Here is a 19,029-nt window from a genome sequence, read left to right as displayed (position 1 = left end):
GCAGGAAGGAGCTGTTTCCACCATAGAACCTACCTGTGGTGTCTACTTCTACTTCTGTAGGCAAGTGCATTTCTGTCTGTATAAGTGTCCTGGTGTCACCTCTGGGTCATGGCCATGGTGTAGTGAACGTGACACCCTTGAAGGCCCTTTGCCTAAGATTTCAGTCACGTCATTCATCTGCCTGTATACAACTTTTCTGGTTGGTGAACCGTGTGTTCTGTTTTTTATTCAGAAAATGTCAATGCATGTCATTGAAGTCCACATTTTCCCTTGCTCTCATAGATGCTGTCAGAGGAAAATTATACATTTTAATGGAAGCCAGATTATCAGCCCTCTATAAATCGGAAAGTGACTATGAGATCCTTGAAAGGTGAATATACAAATCTTTGATGTATACATGTTTGCATCTGTGTGGTGTGTGTGTCTTTAGCTTTAAAAAGTGAGATACTTTATTGCCCAAGAGCTATATATATTATTCAAGTTTAATCAAATATATTCAACTCACATATTCTAGCACTAATGACTTAGGAACAAGGAAATCAGAAAGAAATGATAATTTGATGTGGCTGCAGCCTCATTTCTTTGATGATTTTAATTGTAAGTTTGCTTCTCTTTTTTTCTAGATTTCCTGGTGCCTCTCTCAAAGGCAAGAAATACAGGCCCCTGTTTGACTATTTTGTAAAGGTAAGCTTAGAGACCTCTACCACAGGCACTCTCCACAACCTATGTGTTTGATAACTGGAGTGACATTCATGTTGTCTTGTTGATATAAGTGTGCCTGAATCCAAAAAAATTTTTAGATATTTAAAAAATTAAATTCTGTTCATATTGCCTTCTTGGTTTAATAATTAAAATACTATATAAAATTTTAAATAGTTTTCTCAAATTATGTATGAAATTAGTTATGTTTGTATGTGTATATTTTTTATTGCTTATTATCACCCAGGAAAGTCATTGAGGTCAGGTGTTGTTTGGGATTTGTTTTTACAAATTTAAAATAGTTCTCAGAATAAAACTGTGTGTCTAAGTAACAGTTCATTTCAAGGAATTTATGAGGTAAGTTCTTTAAGCTCAGACATTTAGTAACTTAATTTTCATCAGAATCACAGAACTATTTTATGTGGTTTTCCATTTTCTGTCAACAGAATCCACAGCTGTAGTTGTAAACTCCAGCAACAACAAAAGAATGAAAACAATAGGAATTTCCCGTTGATTCCTTAATCTGTTTATTTGTGGCTTTCCTGGGTCTTCGTTGCTGCACAGGCCTTTCTCTAGTTGCGGTGAGCTGGGGCCACTCTCTAGTTGGAGCACACGGGCCTCTCGTTGAGGAGCACAGGCCCTAGGTGTGCAGGCCTCAGCAGTTGCCACTCCTGGTCTCTAGAGCACAGCCTCAGTAGTGTGGCTTAGTTGCTCTGAGGCCTGTGCGATCTTTGTAGACCAGAGATCAAAACCGTGTCTTCTGCATTGGCAGATATGAGCCACCAGGGGAGACCTCTTGTATTGGTTCTTATTTATAGGTCTTGGAGCAAAATAATGAGCAACACCCTCAGACCTGGTTTTACACATTGGAAGTTATATTCAGCTGGACGTGGCATTAGCCAGCAAAACCTACATCACAGCCTGGGATAAAATATTTAGTTACCTCTGTTCTGGTTCAGTGTAGAGATAATAAGAGTTTGACTAATGCAGGTGGGCTTTGTCCACAGCAACACCTGTGTCTATACTTCTGTGCGCTTGAGTGTTTTCGCGTATTTCTTATCTCCTAACTAAAGGCATTCTTCCTCATTGCATGTTGTTGCTAATGGATTGCCGAATGCTTTACCTGGTCTTTCACTAGGTGTTCACCACTTGACACAAGGCAGTCCAGCTCCCAACCATATCTCCTAATGTTGATTTAAACATATCCTTTGCTTCCATCGAGCTTCCCTGGTGGCTCAGATGGTAAAGCATCTGCCTGCAGTGAGGGAGATCCTGGTTCGATCCCTGGGTCGGGAAGATCCCTTGGAGAAGGAAATGGCAACCCACTCCAGTACTCTTGCCTGGAGAATCCCATGGAGGGAGGAGCCTGGTAGGCTATAGTCCATGGGGTCACAAAGAGTCAGACATAACTGAGCAACTTCACTTTCACTTTTGCTTCCATCAAACTTGTCCTTTCTTTTCCTCTCTCCCTGCCTTTGTTTTTATTAAGTTTTCCTTCTGTTTTTAAAAAAGCTTCACCTTTCTTTATTGTCATATCAACTTGACACTCTTCAAGAGCAAACTCAGATGCCCTCCGGGAAAAGCATTTTCTGAAACGTTTCTTTGATTTCTCCCTCTGAAAAATATCATTACTCCATTCTTCTGTATCTAAACATTTTTTTAATACTTGTTTTTATTTGTCTTAAAACTCTTGCACTGAATTATAGACCCTATTGGGAAGACCCTATTGAGACCCTAAGGAAAGTTCAGCCCTTTCAGAAAATGTACATGGACACAATAGATAGGAACTTTGGGTGAAGTCACGAGTCTCTCTGGAATATGCATTCAGTTCATACTGATTTAAGTTTTTTAAGAATAACACATACGCGTTCAGTTATCTTCATAAAATTTCCAGAACATTTGGTAAGTTTTAAAACGATGCTGCAGATTCTTTGACTTAAAACAAAAATCATCTGATGTATACGTAAAATACCCATGTTCTGAAGTTTTAAGTGGGAGCTGTGAGAATAGATGCTGTCTGTGAAGTGGAACAGTATAGCTCTCTGTGTGAATGCTAACCCAGTTCAGACCCTGCCCCCTAAGACTCAGCAGGGGTAATACCTTAAACTGGACTTCAAGAAATGGAACGCAATGCAGCATTTCTTTGTCTACAGTTAGAAACAGGAGGATCTTTTGTATTCCCTCTTCTTACGTCGATTCTGAGGATACACATATTATTTCTCCGAGTTTAAACTATTGTTTAAACCAAAAATGTTTCCAGATGATTTGGGTTATAGCAATTAAAAATTCAGAGTTATTTTTCAAGTTTAATTTTAAGTGAATACCAAAGAATTAAAGAGCTGTGATGTGGTTGAATATAAAATTGTGTTTGGAACCCAAAGGCCTTCATCGCTGAAGGCCTGGCTTCATCATTACTTAGTTGTATAATCTGGACAAACAATTCCATCTTTGTCCAGAGTTTGTTCATCTGTGAAACTGAAATACAACCAGAATATTTTTTGAACATGGGATTGCCAATGCCTTTTTTACTGTATTATAGGATTAAATGTGAAAATCATTTCTGAAAGTACATTTTACAAAGGCAGAGGGATAAGAAAGCACAGGGTCAGTTTGACTGAAACAAAGGGTATGTGAAAAGAAATACTAAGAGACGAAGGTAGAAAAAGTAGGTCTGTAGTCTTATATGTGTAAACCTGACTTTAGTTGTTAGCAAAAAAATGAAACTGAAAGCAATTCCCCTCAGTGTTACAGTACTTGGAGTACCTGAATCTAGAACTTGTAACTTGGCTCCCATCCTGATTCTTTCAAACTTTCCTGATAGGAAAACGAGCAGCGCGAAGTGTTTTCAGTGATTGGAAATACAGCAGGAAGGGAATTGTTGAGGGAGCACATCTTCTGAGACATTTTAAGATAAACTGCTCACTGGGGCAGGGGTGAGGTTAGAAGAACTGATGAAAAGTTTTGTGACTAAGCGAGAAATTTTTATCTGTAAGTCTTTAGATAACAATTTCATTTATAAATGGTGACCTGTTATTCATGGAAATGATTTGAATTGGCACATTTCTTCCCAATCTGAATTATTCTGTCCATTCTATTTCCAAAAATTAAGTGCTAAAATTTTTTCAGGGTCTTACCAAAAACTATTATTAAATTTAATATTATGATATGGTTTTATTTTATTCTTTAAGCCCGTTAACCTTTCTTTTCCAGTATAAAGAGAGTGGTGCTTTTACTGTGCTTGTTGACAACTATGTGAAAGAGGAAGAAGGCACTGGGATTGTACACCAAGCTCCTTACTTCGGTGCTGTGAGTAGTATAAATCTTGCAAGTGTACTTATGAGAAGTAAATGTCATTGGCCACTAAGTTGTGTGTGTGTATGTGTATCACAGAAAGATGTTTCTCACTGTTGTCCAGACTGTGGAGATACCTCCCCCCAAAGAAAAAAAACTTGTGTCTGAAATGCCTTTCCATCCTGAGCTGGTTCTGAAAATGGTGGGCTAAATCCTAAGCGTTGCTAGGCATTTTGTTTTTCTAAAAGGCATGCAATGTTTTCATCCATTCATTATTTAAATATTTGCTATACACTTTGTGCTTTATGTGGAAAAGGAAATGACAATCCACTTCAGTATTCTTGCCTGGAGCATTTCATGGACAGAGGAGCTTGGTGAGCTACATACAGTCCATGGGATCACAGAGAGTCTGACACCACTGAGTGACTATCCTTTGCGTTTTATGATACGCGGCTGGAAGTTTCGACAAGGGCGCATTGAGTTATACAGTCAACACAGCCATCAAAATGAAGAAAAGTTCCATCACCTCTGCTGTGTTGTTGACTAAATACTATATGGTCAGAAGAGAGACTTTGATTTCTTTCTTCAGAGCCATGCAGTGTGATTAACTTAAAATTTTTCCCAGGATCAGTTCAGTTCAGTCACTCAGTCATGTCCGATTCTTTGTGACTCCATAAACGGCAGCATACCAGGCCTCCCTGTCCATCACCTACTGCCAGAGTCTACCCAAACCCATGTCCATTGTGTCGGTGATGCCATCCAACCATCTCATCTGTTGTGCCCTTCTCCCGCCTTCAACCTTTCCCAGCATCAGGGTCTTTTCAAATGAGTCAGCTCTCCGCATGATGTGGCCAAAATACTGGAGTTTCAGCTTCGACATCAGTCCTTCCAGTGAACACCCAGGACTGATCTCCTTTAGGATGGACTTATTGGATCTCCTTGCAGTCCAAGGGACTCGCAAGAGTCTTCTCCAACACCACAGTTCAAAAGCATCAATTCTTCTACACTCAGCTTTCTTTATAGTCCAACTCTCACATCCATACATGACCACTGGAAAAACCATAGCCTTGACTAGATGAACCTTGTCGGCAAAGTAATGTCTTTGCTTTTTAATATGCTGTCTAGGTTGGTCATAACTTTCCTTCCAAGGAGTAAGCGTCTTTTAATTTCATGGCTACAGTCACCATCTGCAGTGATTTTGGAGCCCTCCAAAATAAAGTCAGCCACTATTTCTCCATCTGTTTGCCATGACGTGATGGGACGACCAGATGTCATGATCTTCGTTTTCTGAATGTTGAGCTCTAAGCCAACTTTTTCGCTCTCCTCTTTGACTTTCATCAAGAGGCTCTTTAGTTCTTCTTTACTCTCTGCCATAGGGTGATGTCATCTGCATATCTGAGATTATTGATATTTCTCCCGTCAGTCTTGATTCCAGCTTGTGCTTCTTCCAGCCTAGCGTTTCTCAGGATGTACTCTGCATATAAGTTAACTAAGCAGGATGACAATATACAGCCTTGACATATTCCTTTTCCTATTTGGAACCAGTCTGTTGTTCCATGTCCAGTTCTAACTCTCGCTTCCTGACCTGCATACAAGTTTCTCAAGAGTCAGGTCAGGTGGTCTGGTATTCTCATCTATTTCAGAATTTTCCACAGTTTGTGATCCACACAGTCAAAGGCTTTGGCATAGTCAATAAAGCAGAAATAGAAGTTTTTCTGGAACTCTCTTCCTTTCTCCATGATCCAGTGGATGTTGGCAATTTGATCTCTCCCTTTTTTAAAACCGGCTTGAGTATCTGGAAGTTCATGGTTCACATACTATTGAAGCCTGGCTTGGAGAATTTTGAGCATTACTTTACTAGCTTGTAAGATGAGTACAATTGTAGGGTAGTTTGAGCATTCTTTGGCATTGCCTTTCTTTGGGATTAGAATGAAAACGGACCTTTTCCAGTCCTGTGGCCACTGCTGAGTTTTCCAAATTTGCTGATATATTGAGTGCAGCACTTTCACAGCATCATCTTTTAGGATTTGAAATAGCTCAACTGGAATTCCATCACCTCCACTAGCTTTGTTCATATTCATAGTTCCTAAGGCCCACTTGACTTCACATTCCAGGATGTCTGGCTCTAGATAAGTGTGAGTGATCACACCATCGTGATTATCTGGGTCATGAAGATCTTGTTTGTACAGTTCTTCTGTGTATTCTTGCCACTTCTTAATATTTTCTACTTCTGTTAGGTCCATAACATTTCTGTCTTTTATTCAGCCCATCTTTGCATGAAATGTTCCCTTAGTATCTCCAATTTTCTTGAAGCGATCTCTAGACTTTCCCATTCTATTGTTTTCCTCTGTTTCTTTGCATTGATCATGAGGAAAGCTTTCTTATCTCTCCTTGCTATTCTTTGGAATCTGCATTCAGATGCTTATATCTTTCCTTTTCTCCTTTGCTTTTTGCTTCTCTTCTTTTCTCAGCTATTTGTAAGCCCTCCTCAGACAGCCATTTTGCCTTTTTGCATTTCTTTTTCCTGGGGATGGTCTTGATCCCCGTCTCCTGTGCAGTGTCACAAACCTCCATCCATAGTTCTTCAGGCACTCTGTCTACCAGATAGATCTAAAACGCTGCTGTAGGGCTCTGAATTCTCTGAATGATCCTTGAGTTAACTTCAGTTGAGAGAATAACAAAAGTTGGTTACAGCAATAGGTCAGAATACTGAAAAATTCTATAAATCTGTTGCCTGACATGCTTTTCTCCTGCCATATCCACACTTAACTATTTTGTACTTCCCTTCCTCCTTTCTCCTTTGCCCTAGGACGATTATCGGGTCTGTATGGATTTCAACATCATTCAGAAAGACTCTCTCCCTATTTGCCCTGTGGATGCCTCAGGCTGTTTTACAGCTGAAGTGACAGATTTTGCAGGACAGTATGTGAAGGTTTGTATCTATGTGACTTAGAAAGGTGTCAGTTTCATCCTGCTTCTTTTATTAATTCGTTTTTGTTAAATAGCTTTCATATCTGGGATTTTTTTCCCCCAGGAAGTTGGTTTTGTTTTGTTTCAGCATATAAAATCAGATTAGCTGCTTTCCAAGGTCTAATATCTTCAGAGGATGCATGCTGTAATTTTAAGGGTAGGAATCCGAAAAAATGAACTATGGTTTGTGACTCAGGAAGCAGCTTTGTGATCTTGTGTAATCACTGCTAATTGAAAATTTCATTTCTTAAATGATCTGAAACATACTTTAAAAGTACTTAATGTTATACAATAGCTGAGATATGGACCAAGTATTTTTGTAATACTTTTGTTATTCCTGTGTTTTATTCACAGTAAAGGAAACAAAATAACAGATTTTAGTAATATACTTAATTATATTGTATTAGTAATTATTGTGGGATGTTTTAATGGCTAGATTTTAATTTTTTAAAAATAGGATGCTGACAAAAATATCATCAAGACTCTAAAGGAACAAGGTCGACTTCTTGTTGCCAGCACCTTCACCCATAGCTACCCTTTTTGTTGGAGGTGAGATGAAATACAGCTAGAGCTTCAGATTTGTGAATATACTTGATATGTAAACCCATTTCATCATTTCATGTTTCCCATCTCATTTGTATCCTTTCAAGTTAGTGTGTGGAGACTTCATTTTTGTTTTAATGATAATTTTATGAATTCACGTATATAGTTATTTTATCTTTAGATGTTAGAAAAATAGATCTGTACCAGTATCTTTTGTGCTGAGATCACATTTCTCTAGGACGAGATATATCTCTACAATTTTCTAATTGAATTTAGTGAGAAATAGCATGTGGTATAAGACATCGTACTCTGAAGATGTGGGTTAAATTGGAATGTTCAGTGGCATCATGTTTCAATCCTGTTTCCTCTTTGCTGAGGTTGCCATCATTTCTTAGACAGCTGTCACACAAGCAGAACTACAGTTTTTCTCTTGTTAACTATGATTTTCCACCATTTGTGGAGGGAGATGACATAGACACTAGTATTTGCAGTAGAAGACCTAATACATGATGGTGATATGAGTAAGAAACTAAAGGTCGGTCTTACCCTGGGTCCCTGCATACCTCAGTCTGACCAGCCACATTCTGCATTTTTGCTTTCCCAGGTCAGACACTCCACTCATTTACAAAGCAGTGCCTAGCTGGTTCGTTAGGGTGGAGCACATGGTGGATCAGCTGCTGAGGAACAATGACCTGTGTTACTGGTGAGCAGTTAAGTGTGTGTCTTCATAATGTCCTTTGTCAGTAGTTAATATTGGTTTACACTTCCTCCAAATTATAATCATTTTAAAAGCCATCTTTAATTGTATAGTAATAGCTATGTGTTATTTTGTTTATTCAGGAACACAAAATAATTTAAATAATTTTGTATAACAGAAGTAGAATCCCTCTCATGATAAGACATATAGGGGAATATTTTTCTTAACCCAGTGAAAATGAGAAGTTGCCATTCATTTGATCTGACTGACTTTGGAAAACTGTCAAAGTCCCCTAGCTTTAAGTGATAGTCATTTTCAGGATAAAAATTTATCTTTGGAGGTACTACAGCAGCCATTTAATACTTTATTTTTGACACTTGTTGAGTTCTTAAAATATGGTGATGCCTTGTGTACTCTGGCTTCATAGATAAACACTGCAAGGATAGACTCCTGTTCTTCTCAGCTAATATCTAAACTGCAGAGAGGTGTTACAGTAGTTCTTCCCCTTTGCCATAGTGGGTATGTTCCAAGACCCCTCCAGTGGCTGTCTGAAAACACAGATAGTATTGAATCCTAAATGTGTTTCTCTGGTAGCTCAGTGGTAAAGAATCTGCCTGCAGTGCAAGAGACACAGGTTGGATCCCTGGGTCAGGAAGATCCCCTGGAGAAGGAAGTGCAACCCAGTCCAGTATTCTTGCCTAGAGAATCCATTCACAGAGGAGCCTGGTGGGCTATAGGTCGTCAGTTGGACACAACTTAGTGACAAAACAACAACTGAACCCTATACCTTATATACAGTGCTTTTCCTGTACATATTTACACACCTGTGATGAAGTTTAATTTATAACTTAGGCACAGTAAGAGTATCCATCACTGCTTTTGTACTTTGGGACCATTATTAAGTAAAAATAAGGGTTATCTGAACACAGGCACTGAAGTAGTCAACAGTTGACTTGGTAACTGAGCCTGCTAGGCTACAGTCCATGGGGCCACAAAGAGTTGGACGTGACTGGGCGACGGAGCAGGTACACTGTAGGTGCAAAAGTGGTCTAAGTCTAAATCTTCGTATTCCAGAAGAACATTTTTTCACAGAGAGTTTTGAGGGTAATCACTAGTTTTTACTTCTCCCAAGAAGTTCTTGGGGAAAATAAGAAATAGTGCATTTGACTTTGGAAGAATGGAGAGAATCTCTGGGCAGTAAGAGGAAGTTGTATATTTCTTAGTAAGTTGACCCTAATTTCTCAAGAGAAAGTAGTTTTTTTCATTTTTATACCTTTTAGTCTCCTAGTGGAGTGCTCAGTATGGATAATTAGTGTGGCTCCCTCATTGGGAATTGTGGGGAGAGGGTACAGGCCTATAAACTGACCTAGGATGTTAATTGCAGTGCCTGAGCATACAGGGTATTTTGGAGCTGAAGAGTGCCCTAACTCAGCCTGGAAGCTTGGTAAGATTTTCTGCAAAGCGGAACCTTAAAGAATAAGGAGTCATTTACCAGTCAGAAGCTGCAGGAACCTTGGGGACGGGGGTGGCCGAAGAAAGGAGGGTGGCAAGTTGAAGGTTATCAAAGTGGAGGGATGGCACAGGCAAAGGCACTGAGGTAAGCAGCTGCGTTCTTAGGAACTTGCCTTATTGCTGGACCCTGAAGTGCAGTGGCAGGGGGCCTGCAGCTGAGCCTAGAGAGGCAGCTACCCGCCAACTACAAATAGCCCCACTCATTCGCACTCTTATTTATAGGTGATTAAGAGCCCTTACCTAGTGACTTTCAGTAAAAGCACTATTGTGTGGTTGACCAGAAGACTAGGTCTGAATAGGATCAGGGTGATTAGTTAAAGAATTGCAGCATTCCTGCAGTTGGAGAGCAGGACTGGGAAGCTTATGTGCTGTGGAGTTTCATATTACAGAGCATCTTCCCTGAGATGAATTCACAGCAGAAACAACCACTGTAGGTTTTTTGGTACTATCCTTGTAGAAAACATTCTCCTAGAAGTGAGTGCACAGATTCCAGAGTGTTGGTTTCACAAAGGATTATACAAAGGCTTATGCAGATGTAATTTTATAAGTTTACTTACTAATGTTTTGATGTGATTATCTGATCTGTTTATTGCAGGGTCCCAGAGTTTGTGCGAGAAAAGCGATTTGGAAATTGGCTGAAAGATGCACGTGACTGGGCAATTTCCAGGAACAGATACTGGGGCACTCCTATCCCACTGTGGGTCAGCAGTGACTTCGAGGAGGTGAGGCAGGGCAGGAGGGCAGCGTATCATCGTGTTGATTTTTGCAGAAGCACCTCGTTCATGTAGCTCAGTGTGGGGTAAAAGAATATGGTTTCTTTATTACTTCGTTCCTTTCTTATTTCATCAGGTTTTTTTTTTCTCTTTATTACTTCCTAAAATCATGACATAAATAAGAATATGTTTTTAATTTAAGTTATATTTACTTTAATTAAATATAGTTTTAAATTTCCCTTTGTGTAAAAGTGAAGAATGCAAGTTGTATTTGTCTCCGGGAAATCCTCACATTGTTTATCTTGTGTTACTTAGGTTTTTTTTTTCCTATGAGTTTGTGATGAACAGAAAAGACTCCATGCCCTGCACTAAGTAGCAGCATATTGAAACAACCTTTTAGTGATAAAAAGGACAACTTAAAAAAACTACCGAAGGATTACAGACCTTTAATCTATAAAGTCAAATGTGTGTGTGTGCGTGAAATAAATCATAACAGACATATAGATGTATTTTCTGTGCTGAATGCTAAGAGCATTAGAATGATTATGAGGAGCAGCAGCCCAGGGACCTCAGTAAATCTCTGTTAGGGACCTCAAAGGCAAGAGTGAAATAACTGAATTAGAAGACTTTTCAGAACTGAGCAGGAAGGGCAGAGAAAGAGAAGGCTGTGTATGTTTATTAGATAGCAGATGTCCTCTGGGTGTGAACTACAGCAGCTCCTACTGGTGTAAGTCAGGAACTTGGCTCCTGGTTAATGACTCCCCATTATGAATAGCCCCTGCCAGGTCCTTTCCCAGCCTCCTTGCATGAACATAATCCTGATATCTTTTAATCTGATTATTTGGTCCAGTTCATACACAATAAGTTAGTTCCAGCTTTGACTTGAGAAGATTTCAAATTAAAAAGCCTAATTCAGGTGCCAGGAATAAACTGAGATGCCTTAGAGCAATAGACTAGGCATTTCACTTATGCTTATTATTTTTGGCAGAGATTTGGACATAGTAAATCCTCAAGAAATACTGTTGAGATGATGGCTGTGAAATTCTCTCTCTGTCGGGAATTCCTCTGATACAGGGATAGGCAGCAAAGAAGTGAAGTCTGCTCACCTATTCAGACAGTTTCCTACAGTCTTTCATGAGGAGCCACATTGATGATAACTGTTGTGAAGATGAAAGTTTTCTAAATCTAAAAATAAATGTTATGTAAATTAACTGCATGTGATCTTTGACTCTGAGGCCTTTTATCTTTGACAGGTAGTATGTATTGGGTCAATAGCAGAACTGGAAGAACTATCAGGAACAAAGATCTCAGATCTCCACAGAGAGAGGTCAGTTTTTGCACAGTTGATTCACTTCAGTTCTGTCATTCAGAGAGTATGGGGCTAGGTCCCAGCCTGTTAAGTACATGGTCTCCATTGCAGGTCATAGAGCTCCATGAAGAGATCAAACACTAGTTTGCTGAGTTACTTTACTGTTGATGATTCATGTCATCTTGAGGAAAGGTGGCCTCTGTCCTTGAGTTAGATGTCAGGAGACTTCGATATATAGCCTTCCAGAATGAGCACTGATGGCACTTTCTGAAAGCCTGTGTTAATTGCCAGTATTTCTGTTTTCAGATGCATGTGAAAGAGCTGTGAGAGCATTGTGTTTCCTTTTGGCAATTAAACCGTATGTTCTGTTTTGCTTAAAGTTAATTGAAGCGGCTGTTTCTTCATTTACTCCCTTGTTTACCAGCATTGACCATCTGACCATTCCTTCACGCTGTGGAAAGGGATTGTTGCATCGTGTCTCTGAAGTGTTTGACTGTTGGTTCGAGAGTGGCAGCATGCCATATGCTCAAATTCATTATCCATTTGAAAACAAGAGGGAGTTTGAGGATGCATTTCCTGCAGACTTCATTGCTGAAGGCATTGACCAAACCAGAGGATGGTATGTTCCTTGTTCTTTAAAGTGATTTATTGATTTGATTTAACTTAGCAGGTATTTTACTTTTAATCAGCTGGGTGCTGAGGCGATTATGTCGGACAAGATAGGCTCTGCTCCTGCCCGCTGCGCCTTACAACCATATACCATAAAAGTGTCTTTTGAGAAGGTATCTCTCACTACATTACTGTGGTAGTTTTAGAGTTTGAATTATTTCTTTGACATTTTTGAATATAGAGATTTATTATATTGGAAGTTTAAGTGATACAAAACAATATATGTCCCTCTTAATTTGTTTACTTCAAATCATTTACTCAAATATTTAGTGGGCATTTACATACAAGATATTGGGGAGGTTGCTACAAAATTGAGGAACAGTTGAAAATGTACTCAGGTGTTAAGGCTAACCTCATAACTTTGAAAAATCCAGATTTAAAATCTAAAAAAAAAAAGCAAAGGCCATGATGGGAGTAAGAGTTTGCTTGCACAGCTGAAGGACCCACAGGCCGCAAGAAGGATCAAAGATCCCATGCACTACAACTAAGACCAAGCAAATACCCTTTCCTCTGAGGGCAGGTCAGTGCCTTACTGAAAGTATCTGGTGCCTTACTGAAAGTGGTGCCCTCATCCTTTTAATTAGAAAAAGATGAATTACTGGGCCACAGTGCTGGAGAGTTACATATATGTCTTTGGGAGTCCTGCCAACCATTTTGAGCCATTCCATTCCAGCAGTGAGTTTTATCTAATCTTTGACACGAGGACTGAGGCCTGGCTGGACTGTCCACCCACCCTGCTGTATTGTTGGTGACAAGATTGTCCTCTTTGGGGGTATCAGTCTGTCTCCTGTGGAGCGCCTGGGATTTGACCTCATAGATCATTTTGACTTACACGTTTTGGACTTTAGCCATAATCTAAAGACTGCAAACTGGCTGTGATTTGGTATAACCTGGACCAGTCCTGTTTGCCCCATGACATCAAGCGGGAACTGAATGTTGTGCCCACTAACAGTAATATCAGTCATCCCATCATCTCCTCCCATGGGTAGGTGCAGGGTTGGGGGGCACTAGGTCCCTTACTCCTTGGGCTGAGGGCCCTTTCCTCTTGGTGCTCTGTCCCATCCACCTCCCTCCAGCTGCTGGCCCAGGTCAGCTGTGCTCTGCTGGGGAGCAAAGGGAAAGGGGAGGAGGGAGAAGCAAGCAGTGTGTGAGCCTCAGGAGCTTCCCCCTCCCCACTGCTTATCTCCCTGCTTGAGCCATGGGCATTGATTGGAAGCTGAGAGGAGTTACAGCTGTTGGCATGAAATCTCCTTCACCCTAACCTGGGGAGGTGAGGACCAGCAGATAATTCCATCCTTTCTCGAGCTGTTGCGGAAGCCTGGCGCTCTTCAGCCAGCTCAGATTCTATAAAAAGAAAAAGAAAAAAAGAAACAAAAACTGTTTTTTGGGCTGCCCCACGTTCTTATTATACGTTCATTAGTAATGTTTCTGAAGGAGTATTTAAGGAATGCTGGTGTCATTTTCTGTCTTTACTACTAGAAGTCTTCACAAACTTTTGGAATTCCAGCCTTAATGTTCTGGAATGTATTTTAGCTTTCAATCCATTTTTCTATAGGAACAGCTACCAGCACAAGCTCCTATTCGTAAAGAGAGAGCCAGATGATTGACCAATAAGTTGTTTCTCTGAGGAATTTCCAGGTGTGGCAACTGTTAAAAGCTGTCATACGGGTCCACATGTGCACACTGCCTCCCTCCTCTTCTGTCAGGCATGGTCTACCTCTCCTAAGAACTATGGTCCCACTGACCTGCCCTCAGAGGAAGGGATATCTGATCATTTATTCAAGGGATCTGGTCTCCCATCCTCATCAGTTGTGTCTGGTGATGTTCTTCGATTGCAAAATCCAGTCCTAGATGACACTGGGACAGCTTACATGGGTGTGATGTGGATCTTTTAGGAAACATCTAGCTAGCAAATAAATGGCATGCATAATATCTGATATAATAAAAACATTTTCTCTGTTCCTACAGTCTACCTTTTGACTTTTGAATGAGACTGCTTTTTGCGTCTTTTGTCATCAGGCTGTCCCCTATGACCTTGTGCTAAAAGCAACATACATGTCTGGATTTTCAGCTTGGCATTTCTGGGAGGTCCTGAGAGAACACCCAGTGTTGCCCACCTCTGCCTTGTGGCTGTCCAACTAGCTTCCCAAGGAAGGTGATGGTACTGTCCCCAGCAGAGAGTCAGTACCTCACTCCAGAGTTTTATTTGCTTTAAATAAAGTACATTTTATTCCTAGTGAAAAGCTCTAATATGATTGGTCTACAGTGGGTCCTGTCCTTAATTTTTTACTGCTCCCTAGATGATCCTGATATATCACCAGGATTAAGAACCATTGATTTAAGTGCTTATCAAGAAATGTAACTTACCTAAAATAGAAATTCAATCCAATACGTAAACACAGTTTTCTTTCCTATGCTTGAATTCTATTTCTTATTTTATTGAACTGTTTCTTTGTATGTTTTTTTTTCCCTCCCAGGTTTTACACCCTGCTGGTGCTAGCCACATCTCTCTTTGGACGGCCACCATTCAAAAATGTGATAGTGAATGGACTTGTCCTGGCAAGGCAGGTGCACTCGCTTGTATAATGATGCGTTCCAGTTCCTCTCTGTTCTTAGAGCATTTTCTGGTTGGATCTGAGCGCTCTTTGTGAATAGAGGAATTTAGGAATGCACCAGTTCTGTTCCTGTTCTTTCCTCCCTTCTACTTTTATACTTCTTTCTGTTTTCTGTTTTCATCCAACTTCTGTCCTCCACCGGTAGCATCCTATCTCTACATATCCCTCTATCTTATGAGAAGGACTGCATTAAGAACTAAGCCTAATGGAGGCGGATCAAGGAGGGGACATGTGTCCCATTATACTACTAATGATAAAATAGCATTTGTCATTTAGAATTTTATAAAGTACTTTTGCTTATAGCTCTTATTTAATCTATGAACTGATCTTTTAATGTAGTTTTAGTTGTCCTCTTTTTAATATATGAAGAAGCTATTAGTTCTAGAGGCTTATAATAGAGAACTATTTTTTCCTTTGCTTCTGTTGCCTCCAGTTATTAAAAGTAAAAACAAAAAGAAGAAAATAAATTATTTATACATAGATATCTTTATGTGCTCTTCAAAGTGAGGGATGACACCTAGCACTGTCCCAGGCCCTGTTTTGAGCATTTATACATCTTTACTCATTTACTCCCAGAGCTATTTGAAATGGGTCTTTTAATTGTCCGGTTCAACATTTGAGGCATTTGAGGTGCAGAAGAAGAGTGATAAATTCTAGTTCTGTACCTACGCAGTCTGGCTCTACAGTCTGTGCTTCAAAAAAAAAAAGAAAGAAAGAAATCTTATTGAATTATAGTTGTCTCTATAGTCTCTTATATATATATAGTCTCTAAAATTAATAGAGAGCGCTTATGTGCTTTGCCTGGTTTCCCCAGTGGTCATGTTTCTTGAAACCATTAGTGCATCATCAAGATCAGGCTGTTGATTCAGTTCACCAATCTTAATCAGATTTCCCCAGTTACACTCATTTGCTATTGCATGCAATATTTCATGTATAGGTTCCTCTATCCACCAGCACAGTCAAGATACTGGGCCTGTTTCAGCATCACAGGATGTCTCTATTGCTCTTTTATAACCATACCTTCTCTACCCCTTCATACGCCACCAAGTTCAGCTTCAGCCCTAATCTCCAACACCTGGCAACCATTAATCTATTCCCCATCTCTGTAATTTTGTCATTTCAAGCATGATACATAAATGGATTTGTATCCAATTCTGTGCTTGACTTTTTCTGTTCAGTGTAATTCCTGGAGATCCCTTAGGTGGTTGTATGTATCCATAGTTCCTTCTCGTTGTTGAGCAGTGTTCCATGATGACCCACAGTTTGATCTTTCACCTGCTGAAAGACATTGGGGTTGTTTCTAGTGTTTGCCAACTATGAATAAAACTGTGAACTTTTCCTCATAGATTTTGTGTAAATGGAAGTTTTCATTTCTCTGGCATAAATGCAAAAGCTGTGTTTTTGAATTGTTATACTCTTATATCTTCCTGCTGCCATTTATCCTGAAACTTCTCCATTTACTCACTACAGTAGTCTGAAAGAAGCTTATACAGATATTAACAAAACAACCTTATTGTTGTGCCTTAATAGTAGCTTGTGTCCCATTTGCAGTTATGTATTCCAAATTATAGATAATCTGTAACCGTATATAAACTGTGATGTTGACTTATTTAAGTGATGTCTCCCTTTTGTTTTTCTAGTGATGGCCAAAAAATGAGCAAACGCAAAAAGAATTATCCAGATCCACTTTCAATAATTCATAAATATGGTGCTGATGCCCTCAGGTACAGACCAGTGCTCTGCCTTGTGTGTATTTGTCATCTCTTATGTGAACATCTTACATTCAGTGATATAATCATGGTTTCAGTGATACTAATCATTCTATTAATTTGGCTTATAATTAGCTCTTTTTAGAAAAATGCATGTCTATTACATGGAATTGTGTTGGTATGTTATTGACTTTAAATTCCCAAGATCGTTTTCTAAATTGTAAAGATGTTTCTAAATCTAGAGGTCTTTTGGAAGATGAGACTCTGTGTTAGATTTTATTGAGTAGCACAGGTACTTCCAAGTTAGTTGCTGGTGCCTCGGCCTTACTCCTATAGATTCCCTGTCTTGTTGGTATTAAAATTCTCTTATATCATTTATTTCTATTTTGCACTTACTCCTCAGACAGCCATATGAGCTACATTTATGCTAGAGCAAATAAAAATACTGAAAATTGTCTAGAGAAAGATACTGCTTGAAATAGAGTTGTAAACTTTCAGTGCTCAGGTTAAAAGGAACCACGGAGATCTTGTTCTGCATCCTCCTGTTACTGACACAGAGACCCACACCCAGGGCCTTTGGGCAAGCATATTCACGGTTCCCATGTTGTCTGGGAGCAGTTTATTCAGTGTCCTGCAACCCTAGTTATCTGTTAGACTCAACCTTGGCATAGGCGACAATTTGGCCTAATTATTCTTCGTATTGAAGGCTGCCCTGCAGGATGTTTAACACTGTCCCTGGCCTCTGCCCTCTGGGTCCCTCTATGTTGGCAAAATGCTTGTGTGGCTGTTCCTTGTGGATCCCTGATGCCTGAACATACTGTCCTGGGAGGAGGGCCTGGTTACTTCCTCTTGGTGCTGCCATGTCTCCTGGGGCCTGTGCCAAAACCAGCCCAGGACATGATTCTAGGTTAGTCCAGTGCCATATTTTGGTGTGGCATTCTTGCTTTCCCCTTTAGAATTTTCTAGGTCTCTTACACAAAGTGAGAACTGTGTCAGTTTTAAGTGGACTGTTTGAAAAGTATTTATAATGTCCCCATTTTGCAGAAAAAGTGCTGATATGGGTATTACCCTGTCAACATGTCAGTAATATTTGGTTTACTGTCTTCATTCCATTTCCATGTAATTTTTTCTCCTTCCAGATTATATCTGATTAACTCCCCTGTGGTGAGAGCAGAAAACCTTCGCTTTAAGGAAGAGGGTGTCCGAGATGTCCTGAAGGATGTTCTGCTCCCTTGGTACAATGCCTATCGCTTCTTCATCCAGAACGTCCTAAGGCTACAGAAGGTATGAGTGGCAGTGCTGTGGAGTAGGCTCTGCCCTGCTGAGCTGGGTTTGCAAAAGATAGTCAGGGTGAGCTGTGAGGTGGAGTTCCATGAGAGACTCAGCTGAGCAGGCCCCATGGGTGGGGGTTCGGAGCCATTGGAGAGGCCATCGATGAAGGTGCAATAGTTGTCTGGGGGCTGTGCTGAGCCAAGGAGAACAGGACTGGAGCTTTGCCATTTGGGCAGATGCTCACCTCTGTAAGACACAGATGCTTCACCTGTTTAAGAAGAGTTGCATTGGAATATTCATTTAGCCAGCCAAATTCATGATGAGCAAGTATGAGTCAGCTACTGTCAGAGTGAGTACCTCGTAAAGGCTGCTGCCTATGAGTGGTCAAGAAAGGCCACTTCATGAGTGCATTTAGGCTGAGACTCCAAGAAAAATTCTCATTGAGTTGCTGGGATGAAAAACAGTGGTTGTGATATACGTCAAGGTGTCTCAGAGCAGTTACCTGCTGACTTGGGAAGCATACTCTGAGAAGCCCCCATATGTTTTGCTGCCTCTGGTTCATCTTGTCTGCTAATGAACACCCCCCGCCCCCTGCCCCTCCCAGGAAGAACAGGGTCTGTTGTTCTTCTTTTTGATCCCACCACCTCTCAGGCCAGTAGTCATGAAGTGGGTCTACTTTGCAGAGACCTCTGCCTGTGTAGAACTCAAGAAAACACACTGGATTAAACCACTTATCCCTGGGGCTCATCTGGGCCTGGCAGGAAGATGCAGACTACAGCACTGGATGCTTAAATCAGGGCAAGAGTCAGTGTGGTTGCTCCCTTGCCATCCTGATGGTGATACTGTTGAGAAGGGACAGGTGAAGTGGGCCTTAAGGATCAGGAGGATTTGCAAAGGAAAAAGCAGCAGGTAAATAGAGCATTCTGGGTAAAATAAATTAAGCAAAGACATTAACTCCTAGTATTCCTTTTCAGTTTATAGATAGTTGTCCATTCCTACCCAGTTTTACTGTCCATCCTTCCTCAGATTT

The 19,029-nt window shown here is 40.3% G+C and overlaps 1 protein-coding gene across 1 annotated transcript in view; it reads left to right on the top strand.

Annotated features, from left to right (window-relative positions):
- IARS (isoleucyl-tRNA synthetase) overlaps positions 1 to 19,029 on the top strand; it is an 81,237-nt gene that overhangs the window by 28,069 nt on the left and 34,139 nt on the right. Inside the window, exons 8-19 of the mRNA XM_005684159.3 lie at positions 283 to 370; positions 624 to 684; positions 3,910 to 4,005; positions 6,800 to 6,922; positions 7,418 to 7,509; positions 8,108 to 8,206; positions 10,308 to 10,434; positions 11,679 to 11,752; positions 12,159 to 12,353; positions 14,881 to 14,967; positions 16,659 to 16,742; positions 17,867 to 18,011. Coding sequence (XP_005684216.2) covers positions 283 to 370; positions 624 to 684; positions 3,910 to 4,005; positions 6,800 to 6,922; positions 7,418 to 7,509; positions 8,108 to 8,206; positions 10,308 to 10,434; positions 11,679 to 11,752; positions 12,159 to 12,353; positions 14,881 to 14,967; positions 16,659 to 16,742; positions 17,867 to 18,011 — 1,271 coding nt within the window. The remainder of the gene's footprint in view (positions 1 to 282; positions 371 to 623; positions 685 to 3,909; positions 4,006 to 6,799; positions 6,923 to 7,417; positions 7,510 to 8,107; positions 8,207 to 10,307; positions 10,435 to 11,678; positions 11,753 to 12,158; positions 12,354 to 14,880; positions 14,968 to 16,658; positions 16,743 to 17,866; positions 18,012 to 19,029) is intronic.

Source organism: Capra hircus, chromosome 8, assembly GCF_001704415.2.
Source record: "Capra hircus breed San Clemente chromosome 8, ASM170441v1, whole genome shotgun sequence".
Taxonomy (NCBI): Eukaryota; Metazoa; Chordata; class Mammalia; order Artiodactyla; family Bovidae; genus Capra; species Capra hircus.
This window is presented reverse-complemented; position numbering and strand designations above follow the sequence as displayed.